This window comes from Cyprinodon variegatus, unplaced genomic scaffold, assembly GCF_000732505.1.
Source record: "Cyprinodon variegatus isolate N-32 unplaced genomic scaffold, C_variegatus-1.0 Scaffold187, whole genome shotgun sequence".
Taxonomy (NCBI): domain Eukaryota; kingdom Metazoa; phylum Chordata; class Actinopteri; order Cyprinodontiformes; family Cyprinodontidae; genus Cyprinodon; species Cyprinodon variegatus.
In genome coordinates, this window is record NW_015150640.1 from 1,022,560 (window position 1) to 1,036,877 (window position 14,318).

Genomic DNA, 14,318 nt, shown 5'->3' on the forward strand with positions numbered 1-14,318 from the left:
AATAAATCTAATTTTACCTACTGAGTTTAGCATGTATTTGACAACCTAACATATTTTCCAGACATAATGCTCCTCTTGATTTAAAGATATTTTATGTTAAAAAAAACATGATGTTAACATGTTTATTTTATGTCTTTGCCAGCTTGGCAGTCCATCCGGATAAAATTACGATTGCGACCGGGCAAGTGGCAGGCACCTCCTCAGATGGAAAAGTAAGTGTTGTATTTTTATATATTTTGATAATAACTGTACTACTGTAAAGAGATATGGAGCAACATTAAAAAAGAAAGACATTCTTAAAGTCTCATAACTTTGGCAGGGTAACTATTTGAAGCATAAATCATTTTTCTTTCTAAGAATCACAATATTTGTGTTACATTTCCTGGATTTTAATTTATATCCATCAATAAATTTATAATTTATTGATGGTACATTTATAAATATATATTTACATGGATGAACAAAAACTAGTAATCAATCTACTTTTCATTGTATTATTGTTTTTTCTTCTTCTGTAGTATTTAATTGCAGGAAAAACAAAATTGTATATTGTTTATCTACTATTATTCTCTAACTAAACAAAAACTAACGAAGAACAAACCACTCTATGTTAATCTAACATTACAACTAAACTTCTGGAACCAACACACAAACATTTATAGATCAATACAACTGTCATGAGGAAAAACTCCTAATTTACTTTGTGGTGCAAGGAGTATAATATGGGTAAGGTGATGTCATGGAGGAATGATCAACCAATGAGAAGACTTGAAATTTGAGATGTTATGTCATACAATAAATGAAAGCTGGATTTTACTGAAAAAACATAAATAAACTTCTTTATATGTCAGAAAGCTTTGGAATTTCCATAAATGTCCAGAATTACTATCATATGTCTAACCTTTATTTTTGCATTTCACCTTTAAATCAGTGTGATCACTCCAGGTTTACATTCCATTAAATAAATTAATCATAATAAAAATTTACTGTAAATTATGGATTATATCAAAGGTTTCTAGATTAAGGCATACAATTGCTAACCTTCAATCAAATTATATTACATGTTTGCAACTTTTCTATGAACAGACAGCTTGTATATGAAAACATGAGCTGCACTAAATAAACTGACTCACATGGGTGGGAGTGAGTTGGTTATGACGACATCCACAGTTTAAGGATCTATTTTATGTGATCTGTAAAAGGGGTTATTTTGTAGGTCAAAGGTTAAATCTACTGAGTCAGATTTTTACCCCCTACTTGTCAGGATTTGGTTGAGGTTTGTGGACCCAAATGCAGGGACAGGGGGGAAACTATCACGAGGACAAAGACTCAGAGAGACAGAGTTGGAGGAAGTAAGACCAAGAACCAGCACTGAGGAACTGCACAAAGAGTGTATTTATGGGAGACTGAAACAAAGAGAGGACTAACGAGCAGATTGGGAGCAGGTGTGAACAGAGCAGAACAGGAAAGGAGCTAGGGCAAAAGGAGAACACAAGAGGGCAGCAAATAAAAACCTGAAAAATGAAAATAACCAGAAAAAACAACAAAATAGGAATTAAACCACTAAAACTAGAAAACATGGAGCAAGTAAAACTGAAGATTCAAAAGAAAACATAACAGAACCAGAACTGTGACACTACTGTCTTATTTTCTATTTAGCATCTTTGCTCTAGATTCCTCAGACTGTTATTTATCATAACTGGAATCTCTACTTTATTGTGTACTACTTTTAAATCACCGTCTTGGTATTTATGATTGAAGACTTTTGCAAAATACTCCATATTCACTGAATTACTGATTCTCCTTGCTTTATATTGTGACCCTTATTTGTTCACTTTCTTTTTGTTTTTATTTTTGTTTTTCTAATAGCAGCTGGCTCCTCATGTCCGCGTCTGGGACTCTGTCAGCCTAAACACCCTCCATGTTCTGGGCACAGGGTTCTTTGACCGGGCACTGGTCTGCCTGGCGTTCTCCAAGTCGGTAAGAAATTGCAGTCCTGACCAAAGTCAGCTTTCAGATTTGGTTGTACATAAATTAATAAATGGTTGTTTTTTGGGGTTTTTTTTGTATGTTAGAATGGAGGAAACACCCTTTGCGTTGTGGATGACTCCAACGACCATGTCCTCTCTGTGTGGGACTGGCAGAGAGAGGAAAGGCTCGCTGAAGCTAAGGTTAGTGCATCTTATCCCACAGCGTTGATATCTGATGTAAGTCCTGCTGACCTGAACTTGTTCCTTCCTCTTCATGGATCCGTTCAGTGCTCCAACGAGTCAGTGTTTGCTGCAGACTTTCACCCGACTGACAGTAACATCATTGTGACTTGTGGCAAATCTCATCTCTGCTTTTGGACTCTGGAGAAAAGCGTGCTGGTCAAAAAGCAGGGGCTGTTTGAGGTAAAAGAACACGGCAACATGAAGGATATTTCTAGTCTGTCATTAAACTCTTTAATACACATAAAAAATCAATAAATCACACATTTTAGAATTAAAGTTAACCATGAAAATATTTTAAAATAATGATTAATTTGTCAGTAGACTTTCCTGCTGACAACCTCAACAAGAAAGAGATCAAGAAAAAAAAATATCTTAGTTTATTCAAGGTCCAACGTTTGGCTTAAACAACTGTTGGGCTCTCTTTAAATTTGAATAAGTTCTATGGTTAAATATTTTGGTACTTAACTCATCTTAACTCAACAAAGTCCTAATAGTAAAGCAGGTGCATTACTGTGGTCCGGATCTTGTTGTACAACCTCCTGATGAACTGGAAGGGAACCCTTGGATTAAACATCCTGTTTCATCATCACTGACATGAAGCTGTCACTATGGAAACAGCTCTTTCTCAAGCTGGAAGTTAACCAGAGCTGCTCTCTGGACCTCAGCTTCTCTATTGCTGCTCTTCGTCTAATGTTTGGTCTGGTTCCCTCTTTGGTCCATGATGAAAATATTTTAGTTACAAGGAAAAAAACTCTTAAACAAAATAAGTTGCAGTATGTTAGAGCTGTGAATCTCTTTTGTTGCTCAGCTGGACCCAGTTTACATCTTGGTTCTTTGTTCAGCACACCGCTCCATTGGGAACTAGCAGCTGCTTCATTTCTACCCCTTTCCAGAGTCTAGAAAATTGGTTTTGTTTTTTATCTAAAGGTACAAATACCTATAAATTGAATTGGAATGAATTACACAAAAAGCTGACTGATGAAAGCCTTGGGTAAATGAGATGCCACAAAGTTGATCAATTACTCAGAAGAGGACTTTGGACATTCGGTCTGGTGGCACTTAACAGTCAATAAGGAAATGGAGCCTATCATTTTATCTGTCTACCACAATGTTTAAACTAGAGGGGAAATCCACAAATGCAAACAACCTATCTTTGTAGATGAATTATCCACTGGCTGAGGCGACTTTCACATTCAGTTTGTTTATATATTACAAATCAAGACAAATGTCACCTCAAGGCACTTGAAAAAACAAACAGATGTTATTTACAGTGGTATATAATGTGGGATAAGACGTTGTTTAGGCTGAGACAAGGGTATGAGGAAGAGAAAAGATATAAGTATGAACAAGGTCAGATCTGTTATGTTTGTAATGGAAATTATAACAAATATTTAAGTGCATTTTCTTTCCAGTGGATGCAACCAGTGAAAAGCTGCATGAATAGAAATGTTCTTTTGTTGTTACAGAAACAGGAGAAGCCCAAGTTTGTTCTGTGTGTGGCCTTCGCTGAAAACGGAGATGCCATCACTGGAGACTCCAGTGGAAACATCTTGGTTTGGGGAAAAGGTACAAAGATTCACAGAAAGTTATTGGACATGCGTGAAAATGATCCTTTCTGTGAGCTGAAGCAGAAAAGTGAAAATAAATTTATTTTTCTGATCACAAGCTCAGAGATTTCTGCAGTGAAGCAGACAGAAGCTCAAAGTCAGGTTACATTGACAAAAGATCAAAGCTGGATTCTGTGGAGCAGAGCTTTAATGGGGAAGGCGTTTCACCATTTATGTCTAGATTTAATCTATTGATCACATTCCTGTCTGTCTCCCTGCCCTCCTTCAGCAGTCAGCGTCCCTCTAACAGAGACACTGCTCAACCGTCTCCTCCCATCTCACTTGTGCAGGCACTAATCGCATCAGCCGAGTCATCCAGGGGGCTCACCAGGGCAGCATCTTTGCAGTGTGCATGCTGAGGAACGGCACGTTAGTGTCTGGGGGGAAGGACCGCAGGCTCATTTCCTGGGACAGCAGCTACCAGCAGATCCAAACTGTGGAGGTAAGCAGCCTTTTCTGAATAATACAAATACATTCATTATCCATTATTTTTAGCATGAGTCATGATGGTGGGACTCTACAGCATCTAAACGAAGAGCTGGAACTTAAAGCAGTAGTAAAGAGCTTTCAGTTTCAGTTTCCTAAACTGAACTTTTAAAGCTTAACTATGATCTGGATGACAAAGAATCTTCAACGATATGTTAGGTCACAGACATTTATTACTGAAAAAAATACTATGAAAAAAGTCTTTTGGTCTCCATTGAATCACAGCAAGATCCATCATCCACAAATAAAGAAAATAAGAGCAGCTGGAACATTTCCATACAACTATTGATTTTCCCATGGGCGGTTCTAGACAGGGGCCAACCGGGGCCAGTGCCCATGGAGAGGTGTTTCTGGCCCCTTCTATGGCCCCTGTACTGAAGAAATATAAATACGTAATTCATTTATTAGGATAAAGTATGCTGCCACAGAAATGTGACTGATTGATCCCTTGAACTAATTTTATATTTTTCTTTAACGTTTTATTTTAAAGGTCAAAGCTACAAATCTTTCAACAAAACAATAAATTTTTCAAAAAAAATACATCCAAAGAAAGTCTAAGTGGTCCAGAAGAAAGTAGAAATTTTACCAAAGAAATAAATCATATATATAGAAAAAAATGCTTCACACTTAAAACAAATATTTGCTAACTAGCAGACATTATTAGCAGACCCAGGAACTTCTTTTTGAATAGTAAAACTGATTATTGGAAAAAGAATGGGAAAGCATGAGTACGCCACCTACTAGCTGTAGTAAACAGGAAGTACAGGTTTTTAAACTAGCATGGACCACAGATAGAGAATAATGGTGAGGTTTTTGGATAAGCTTTAATTGTTCTTTTAATGCCAGCCAGTATTAGCGATGCTGCCTTCTGTCCAGAGACACAGAGAAAGAAATGCAGTTCTAATGGGAATAACTGAGGAAGCACCAAGAACAAAAAATCTGATCGATTATATCAAGTTAATGTTTACCTGATCCTATTTTCCCAAAATGTTATTTCCATTAACTGCATTTTGAAAAGCCAAAAGTCACACGATCGTAATACTTTTTTAAGAAATTAAGGAAGCTGTTTGAATTTTGACTTTTCCCGTTCTAATTTGATAATTATTGATAAAATGGACAGTGGCAAACTTTACCAGGAGTTGTTAGCATCAACAATTTTCCTGGAGATCACAAAGAAACGCATCTAAAATCACCACAGGCCTAACTTTGGTTTAGACTTGATGATTTAACAAAAACGAAAAAATATATGTATATTTGACATGCATTGGGGAATTTCAAGATGAAAATTTTCATTTACCAAAAAGGTGGTGACGGTCTGGCTTATGGAGTGGCCTAGTCAAAGTCTTTATATCTGATTTTGAAGCTGTTGGATAAAAATTGCCTTATAATTTCATTTACCGTTTACATAATTTTCAACACTGTTTATGTTCTGATCAATTGTAACCTATCAGGACTAATTTAAGACTAATTATTAGTGTTTTAAGCTAGGTCTGTGTCGCCATCATCCATCCATCCATCCATCCATCCATCCATCCATCCATCCATCCATCCATCCATCCATCCATCCATCCATCCATCCATTCATCCATCCATCCATCCATCCATCTTCTTCCGCTTATCCAGGGTCGGGTCACAGGGGTAGCAGCTTCAGTAAGGAGGCCCAAACGTCCCTCTCCCAGGCCACTTGGGCCAGCTCTTGCGAAGGAATCCCAAGGCGCTACCAGGCCAGCCGAGAAACATAGTCCCTCCAGCGTGTCCTGGGTCTCCCCCTGGGCCTCCTCCCAGTGGGACGTGCCTGGAACACCTCACCAGGGAGATGTCCAGGAAGCATCCTAACCAGAGGCCCAAGCCACCTAAACTGGCTGCTCTCAATGTGAAGGAGCAGCGGCTCTACTCTGAGTCGTCCCCGGATGACTGAGCTCCTCACCCTATCTCTAAGGGAGAGCCCAGACACACTACGGAGAAAATTCATTTCAGCCACTTGTATCCAGGATCTCTTTGTTTTAGTCATGACCTAAAGCTCATGACCATAGATCAGGGTAGGAACGTAGATTGACCGGTAAATCGAGAGCTTTGCTTTTTGGCTCAGCTTTTTTTTCACCACAACAGACCGTTACAGTGCACACTTCACAGCAGACGCCGCACCAATCCGCATATCGATCCCTTGCTCCATCTTCCCCTCATTTGTGAACCATACCCCAAGATACTCAAACTCCTCAACTAGGGGCAGTACATCCTCCCCGACCCAGAGAAGGCACTCTACCCTTTTCTGGCTCAAGACCATGGTATCGGATTTGAAGGCACTGATCCTCATCCTTGTCGCTTCACACTCGGCTGTGAACCGCTCCAGTGAGCGCTGTAGATCACGCCTGATAAAGCCAATAGAACCACATCACCTGCGAATAACAGATGCAATCCTAAGGCCACCAAAACAGATCCCCTCAACACCTTGGCTGCGCCTAGAAAGTCGCCAACATTGAATTCACAATAAGCACTTTGTTAATGTGATTCTTATCTCTGCAGGTTCTGGAATTGTTTGGCCCCATCAGAACCATAGCAGAGGGCAGAGGGGAGACTGTGCTCATCGGCACCACCAAGAACTTTGTGTTACAGGGCAGCCTGGAAGGAGAATTCATATCCATTACTCAGGTATATGAACTGGGATAATTATCTTCCAATATAGGACTTGTGATGGTTTTTTTTTTCCTTTTTGCCCTATATTTACTTGTTATAAATTGTTGACTGATTAAAGAATATTCTCCTCTGTAGGGTCACACGGATGAGCTGTGGGGTCTGGCTGTTCATCCATGCAAGCCTCACTTTCTGACCTGTGGATATGACAGACAGGTCTGTCTCTGGGACTCCAGCACTCACCAGCTCATCTGGACCAAAACCCTGGAGGTAAGGTTAGCCAACACTGCCCTCTGGGGTCGTTTGTGGGAACTACACATCATAGAACTATAGCAACAGAAAAAAAGGAAGAAAAGTTTACCAACACATTCTGCAGAAATATGCTTGGAGACTGAATATTGATTTCCATATCTTATGATCTTATGTTGATTCAAGATTTTGTTTTTAATCAGGAACCTTTTTATTCTTCTTTATGGTTATTGTTCACAAGAACTTTGAACTTTAATCTGCAGCTTTATTTTGTTCCCACAAACATGGCACCATGAGTGTATATATATATATATATATATATATATATATATATATATATATATATATATATATATATATATATATGTATATACAGTTTGCAGGGATACAGTATGCAGGGATACATATATTGTGCTAAACTGCTTGGTTTGCCAGTGAAATTGCAATATTAGACAAAGGAATTCTTAATTTCCTTTTTTTGTTTACCATTTTTACAGGATACAGCCCAGTCAGCAGGTTTCCACCCATCAGGAGCTGTGGTTGCTGTAGGAACCCAAACTGGCAGGTACATTTGAATTGCTGAATTATAAGATTCCTGCATGATTTGGTTCAAAAAGATAATTTCATAGTGACAGCGATAGGAAACCTCAGTGTCTCTGATTTTGCAGGTGGCTGGTGCTGGATACAGATTCCAAGGATTTGGTTACGGTTCACACAGACGGGAATGAGCAGCTGTCAGTGATGCGCTACGGGCCTGGTGGGTTGTTTCTCTGGAAGGTCCTGTTAGTAGTTTGAAGAACTTGTACACAGGTGGACAAAATCGAGGGTATCCCTCGTTATATTAAAGAAAAACCCATAATGGTCACATAAATAACTTGAATCTGACAAAAATAATGTTAAATAAAAACTCCATGAAAATGAGCATATAAAAGCGAGAAATTGCTTTTCAACCCCTTTTCCTGAATAAATTGATTAAAATACTGAAAGTGATGTGACCAAAGGGACATGTTAAATAAAGGTGTGTCACTAATTAGCATCACAGGTTTACAATCTCCTAATCAGTCAGCTAGACTAGGCTGATATATCAATACAACTTTCTTTTATATCCAGTCCATAATTTAACATCCTGAACATGGTTTTTCCTTAGATGGTAACTTCATGGCTATCGGTTCCCACGACAACTATATTTACATTTACGCTGTGGCAGAAAATGGGAGGAAGTACAGTCGGGTTGGAAAGTGCTCGGTGAGCCCCCTCCTCTTCACATCTCCTCCCTCATCTTCTGCTCTCACTGACTCTGAGTTTTTAGATAAACACATTTTTACTGGACTGAACATCTGAGACCAGAATTATGTGAAGTTTCTCTGACATTTCTTTTTTATTTTCAATCCAGGGTCACTCCAGTTTCATCACCCATTTGGATTGGTCTGTGGACTCCCAGTACCTGGTCTCAAATTCAGGCGACTATGAGATTCTCTACTGTAAGTATAACCATTCAGCCACACTATGCTGAAAGGTCACCTCAGATGTGACCCCTGACCTGATTTTTAAAACCATCACTAATATTCAAGTATAAGAGCTTAAGATTTTCTGCTTTAACTGGTATTAAGCTGAAAGTTGCAGCAACTGAAAAATGTAAGAAAGTGAATTAAGGCATAATTAGTTGCGCTTTAATTTCATTGGAATTGTGTCACACTCAGTCTGAATTTGGTGAAATTTGTTTTTAATGATTGTGGACTTTATGCTGATTTAATAATCCTGCCAGTTAAAGCGGTAGGTGGGATTAATTCTAGCATTCCTCAGAGCTTTGGACCAAACCGGTACAATGAGGCTTTTACTGCTGTTATCAAGGAGCTGTAAGAGGTCGATCAGAGTTCATCTCTGCTATGAAACAAGCAGTTGTTTATCAGGAAATAGTAAGAATAATACTTTCCATTTTCAAACTGAGATATTAATAGAATTGCTCTGTTGTTGCAGAGTTTCCATGCCTGGTCTTGCTGTAACATATTTTCTTTCCTCTGTTATTTTCCTCCACAGGGATCCCATCAGTGTGTAAACAGGTCGTCAGCGTGGAAACCACTAGAGACATTGAATGGTTCACTCACACTTGCACTCTGGGCTTTCAGGTGTTTGGTAAGACGCTGCCTCCTCATCTCTCTCTACATCCATTTACATTCACCAACCACTTTATTAGTTAAAAACTGAAATTTAGCAATGCCTTAAGTCTCCATAATAATGATTAGAGTTGCACTGATCTGAACCCTGGAGCAGATATCAGCTCCGATATTGACTAAATAGCTGGATCATATCAATGATTTTATATCGGAGATGAAATTGCATGTTACATGGAAATGTTATTTATTTTTGCTATTTATTTGTTTATAATTAATATAAAATTACATTTATATGTTAATTCGGTAAATTTTTTAAACAATATTTATGACAATGCTAAAGCCAGTTGAATCTAATATCGACTGATAAGCTCAGCCCAGGTATCGGATTGGAATGGAAAAAACTGGATCAATGCTTCTCTAATATTGATGGGATAAGATGAATGGATCATTTTTCTGAGATTTGGGTCCATATTGGCAAGATGGCATCCCTCACTTGATTTCCTTTTCTGCTATATTGAGATCTAGAGACTGTGGAGGCTACTGGGGTCCAGAGGACTCTATGTCTTGTTCTATAGTGGGGTCATGATGGGAACCACCGTTATACCTGTATTACAAGGATAGATCATTGATAAAAGACAGGATTGAGGAAATCCTTTTGTCTCTTTGTTATTGTTTTGTATTTTGTTTTATATTTACACAAGGTCTGGCCTCAAAGCTGAAATCAAACTAGCAGAAGATGCTTTTTAAGTCAGTTTTTTTATTGAATTTAAAGTGAGCCTGTATTATTAACTGAAGATTCTTTCTAAGCCAACAGAATGAGGTTTTCTGCTGCTGCAGCTCATCAGCCCATAAGCTGGTGGAACTGTGATTTCAGACATGATCTCCTGCAGACTTTGTTTCTAACGATCCTCTTAAAGGGGAACGCCAATTTTTTTTACATTGGCCCCTTGATTTTACATTATTACATCATGTTCTACTCACCCATATGAGTCTTGTGTCATTTGGAGCTGTTCTGAAGATATTCCGTTAGGTTATATCCAAGTAACGTCTTCCTATGGGCAATGACTTGAAGGCACAAACTAATCTGTTCATAATTTATCATTTATGGTATGCCAGCATTCATAACATGTACTGTAGGCGAATCACTGTCCCCCAGACATCCGCGGTTATATTTTTTATATTTATATTTCTTTTAAAACAAAGCAGCGCGTAGTGACAGGCAGCCCGGGCCACAGGCGGCTACGCTCTACCCCTTCTATTCATTCAGCTAGCTAATCTGAATCGTTCAATTCCATTTGGAGAGTGAGATCATCTGTGGTAGCAGCACTAGACATATTCCAGGCATGTGAGACGCGCGTGCATGACGTCATACGCACGCCGCTTTGTTTTTAAAACATATAAATATTAAAAATATAACTGCGGAAGTCTGGGGGACAGTGAATTGCCTACATGTTATGAATGCTGGCATACCAGAAAGAATAAATTATGAACAGTTCAGTTTGTGCCTTTAAGTCGTTGCCCATAGGAAGACGTTACTTGGATATAACCTAACGGAATATCTTCAGAACGGCTCCAAATGACACAAAACTAATATGGGTGAGTAGAACGTGATGAAATAACATAAAATCAAGGGACCAATGTAAAAAAAAAACGGTGTTCCCCTTTAAGCAATCAATCCATTCCTCTCTAAATGCTAATATTCATAAGTCATTTTCATTCACACACCTGATGCCTGCCAGGTGTTACATCTTTTTCTGCCCATTCAGCCCAGCAGTGCATGAAACGTAGATGAAAAATCTTAGAGCAGGTTCATTAAAAATTACTTCACTCTCCTTTCAGTTTCCTTCTGATGCCTCGTTTGATCTTCAAGTCAATTTAGGTTCCTAAATGCTTGAGTTCCTGCCATATGACTGGCTGTTGAAGTCGGCCAGTGAGTGCATGTTTAGGTTGAAGCTCTGAGAGGTTTTTGCTGCTCTTTTCTTCTCAGGGCTGTGGCCTGATGGCTCAGATGGCACCGATATCAACGCGGCGTGCAGGTCCAATGACAAGAGCCTCCTGGTAACTGGAGATGATTTCGGGAAGGTCCATCTTTTCTCATACCCCTGTTCGCAGTTCAGGGTACAGTATGATGCTAACGTACTTTGAACAATGGTGGTTTTTGACATGGAGGATATGGCTCTTTGCCTGGGGTTGTATAGCAATAAATATAAATGTATAAATGCATCAATATGCACCTCAAACAAGACAGAAAGGAGCAGCACCCAAGTTTGTACTGCATTTTTTATACAATTTGTAAAACTACTTGTGTTTCTTACCTGGTTTATGACTTTGAAGTTGATGTCTAATCTATAGCTTCCCTCTTATGCTCAATTAAAGGGATAGTAAATTATTGTCCAAGAAATCCGGCCCACATGAGAACATTATTAGTTAGAAAATTATCCAAAAAAAATTAAGCTGCTTAAAAAAGTCTGAATAGATCACATATTCAAATGTATTTGTACGTTTTTCAGAATTATGTTCATAGGAGGGAGAGGGGGTGGGTTTAGGTATTTATTGATATGAGGGAGCAGAAGGGGGGCTTGCCTACGGCTACATTTATGCAATAACCACCACTGGGTTCCAATATGAGCATTACCATCTGTTTTATTCAGAACTATTTGAAGAAATTTGCTTTTTTTGTCTTTCCAGGCTCCGAGCCATGTTTACCGTGGCCACAGCAGCCATGTAACAAATGTGAGCTTCCTGTATGACGACAGCTACTTGGTGTCGACCGGCGGGAAGGATATGAGCGTCCTGCAGTGGAGAATAGTCTGAGCAGACGGACACTCAGAGAAACAGCTGGTGCCTCTGAGCTGCAGAAGCAAACTGAGCAGATATGCACTAAAATGAACCAAACTAAAAATGACTCCAAATAAAAGGTGGATTTGAGGGATGGGAGGGGCGATTAAACAGAAGCGATCCTGCAGGTTCCCTCTTCTCCTGCTGACGGATGAAAGGAAAGGCAGGAAATGTAAGAAGCAGCTGCTTGAAGTGAAGAACTTTTCCCTTTATGCTTTTTTTAGCCACACTACATGAACAGGATAGAGAAAAAAAACTCACTGATTTCAGCCTTGTCTATAAAGACACAAAACGGAACGAGTCCAACTGAACAGAACCAAAGGCTCTGACTTTCTGTCTGCACTAACACAGTTTGGATGTCACTGTTCTTCTTCCTGTGCAGGTTCTGCTCTCAGGAAGATCTGAACCGTTCCACATGAATGGAGCTCCAAAAAACTGAAACATTGGGATTCTTTTTACTGCTCTTGTACTTTTATTTTGTATTTAACAACTCAGGAAAGCACTAATGAAGCAAGTCCCCTTCCAACCTGGCACATCAGGAAGAACCTCTGGCAGCCCTAAAAACATCCAACAATTAATGCCTTGCAAAAATACTGAACTTCTTGACATTTTGTCAAATTACTACCACAGACTCTGATGGATTTAACTGGATTTATATGAGATAGACCAACACAAAGGCACGCATTATTATAAAATGGAAAGAAATTATGTTTTTTTTTTTCAAAGTGTTTCTTTCCTCTGTTTATGAAACATGAATGACTTTCTTTGCATTCAATCACTTTGTGTTGGTCTGTCACATATATTGCCCAGAAAATGCATAAATGTTTGATGTTTTAATGCGACAAAAGGATAGTAGAAGTATAATTAGAGAGAGGAGTGATATCACTTTAATGTAATTAGAAGCAGCAAACAAGGTTTCAGCCTGATTTAAAATATTCCCTCCACAAGTCTGAATTTTTTTATATATATATTTATTAATTTGAAGCCAAATGTTCCACTGCCAGTTGTTTCACCTTGAAGTTTTCCCCTTGTTTGGTTCTGAGTGGTTGAATATGTACCCAGACCCACGGCACATTTTTGAGGAAAATGTGATTTTTGAAACAGTTTTAGGACTTTTTTGAGGGGGGGGGGTGAAATGTTGTATGCTTGTCGTATGTGTCTGTCTCTAAAAATGAGGAGCATCAAAAACAAGTAAATTTTATTTTATTCTTCCTTTTTTATGTCAAGATTTGTTCTTGGAGAGGAAGGAAGAGACCGTTGCACTGTAATCGCCTGACTTTTGCACCAACACTGATCTGATCCATTTTTCGAGGTGTTTTTCCTCTTTGATGCACTGCTGACAAACTGCAGGTTTCTTACTGCTCAGCGTTAGATGGAGCGATCTCTGCTCCAGGTTTATGTTACTCGTCGGTTTTCAATTTCAACACAGAGCCGGATGGACTTTAGTGAGAACCTCTCTGATGATGTGTGTGATGATTGTTGTTTGAAGATGCTGTGTTTTCAGTAAAGCCTCCTAACTTCATCCACATGGATGTAACTGAACCTGTCCCACCATTTAACACCTGAAGCTGCTGATTTCTTCCCATTAAATACCTAACATCTGACTGAAAGCAAATGAAACCTAAACATTTGTTCTTGTCTTTTTATTTCCACATGATTGCATGAACTAAACCAAATATCATAGCAGAAAAACATAAAACAATATAAACTGCAAAATTGTTAATTAGCACAAAATAAAGAGACAAAAAAGGAAAGCAATGTTTTTAACAGTGAAGGTGCTTCTAAGTTTCCTCTGGCAGGTTTTTTTCCTTTTTTTTTTCATTTTAGATACATGCTTTTTGTGTTTATTTTTTCCATTTTATCAACTTGTTTTAATATTTTGGTTTTTATTTGTTTTCTATAGTGTTTCTGTTGTTTTGTGGAGTTCTGTTATATTTCTCTGGCTGTCTTTATGTCTGTTTTTTCATGTTTACTTGATATTCATCCCAGAAGAAGAATGAGTAGTTCACTGAATTTACCCCAAACATTCACACCACAGCCCGAACCGTAAGTCCTTGCTTTTTAAAGGTAAGTGAGCAAAGTACCAATATCCCACCTTTCTTAAACATTTCAGCTTCTGACTCACATCAATTCCTTTTTGGGTTTTTTGGTGTTTTTTTTATACAATCGCACTGATAGGT

General features: G+C 38.5%; 1 protein-coding gene across 5 annotated transcripts in view; it reads left to right on the top strand.

Annotated features, from left to right (window-relative positions):
• eml1 (echinoderm microtubule associated protein like 1) overlaps nucleotides 1-12,385 on the top strand; it is a 64,616-nt gene extending 52,231 nt beyond the window's left edge. For 3 of the 5 annotated variants that reach the window (XM_015379243.1, XM_015379242.1, XM_015379244.1), the window contains 15 exons: nucleotides 143-212; nucleotides 1,870-1,980; nucleotides 2,076-2,171; nucleotides 2,259-2,393; nucleotides 3,680-3,779; nucleotides 4,111-4,262; nucleotides 6,830-6,955; nucleotides 7,076-7,207; nucleotides 7,684-7,751; nucleotides 7,855-7,943; nucleotides 8,334-8,431; nucleotides 8,580-8,667; nucleotides 9,224-9,319; nucleotides 11,288-11,418; nucleotides 11,989-12,114. In XM_015379243.1, the coding sequence (XP_015234729.1) occupies nucleotides 143-212; nucleotides 1,870-1,980; nucleotides 2,076-2,171; nucleotides 2,259-2,393; nucleotides 3,680-3,779; nucleotides 4,111-4,262; nucleotides 6,830-6,955; nucleotides 7,076-7,207; nucleotides 7,684-7,751; nucleotides 7,855-7,943; nucleotides 8,334-8,431; nucleotides 8,580-8,667; nucleotides 9,224-9,319; nucleotides 11,288-11,418; nucleotides 11,989-12,114 (1,618 nt within the window). Of the gene's footprint in view, nucleotides 1-142; nucleotides 213-1,869; nucleotides 1,981-2,075; nucleotides 2,172-2,258; nucleotides 2,394-3,679; nucleotides 3,780-4,110; nucleotides 4,263-6,829; nucleotides 6,956-7,075; nucleotides 7,208-7,683; nucleotides 7,752-7,854; nucleotides 7,944-8,333; nucleotides 8,432-8,579; nucleotides 8,668-9,223; nucleotides 9,320-11,287; nucleotides 11,419-11,988 lie in introns of all 5 variants that reach the window. The other 2 variants (XM_015379240.1, XM_015379241.1) reach the window with 2 other exon arrangements.
• Nucleotides 12,386-14,318: the final 1,933 nt, after the last annotated feature.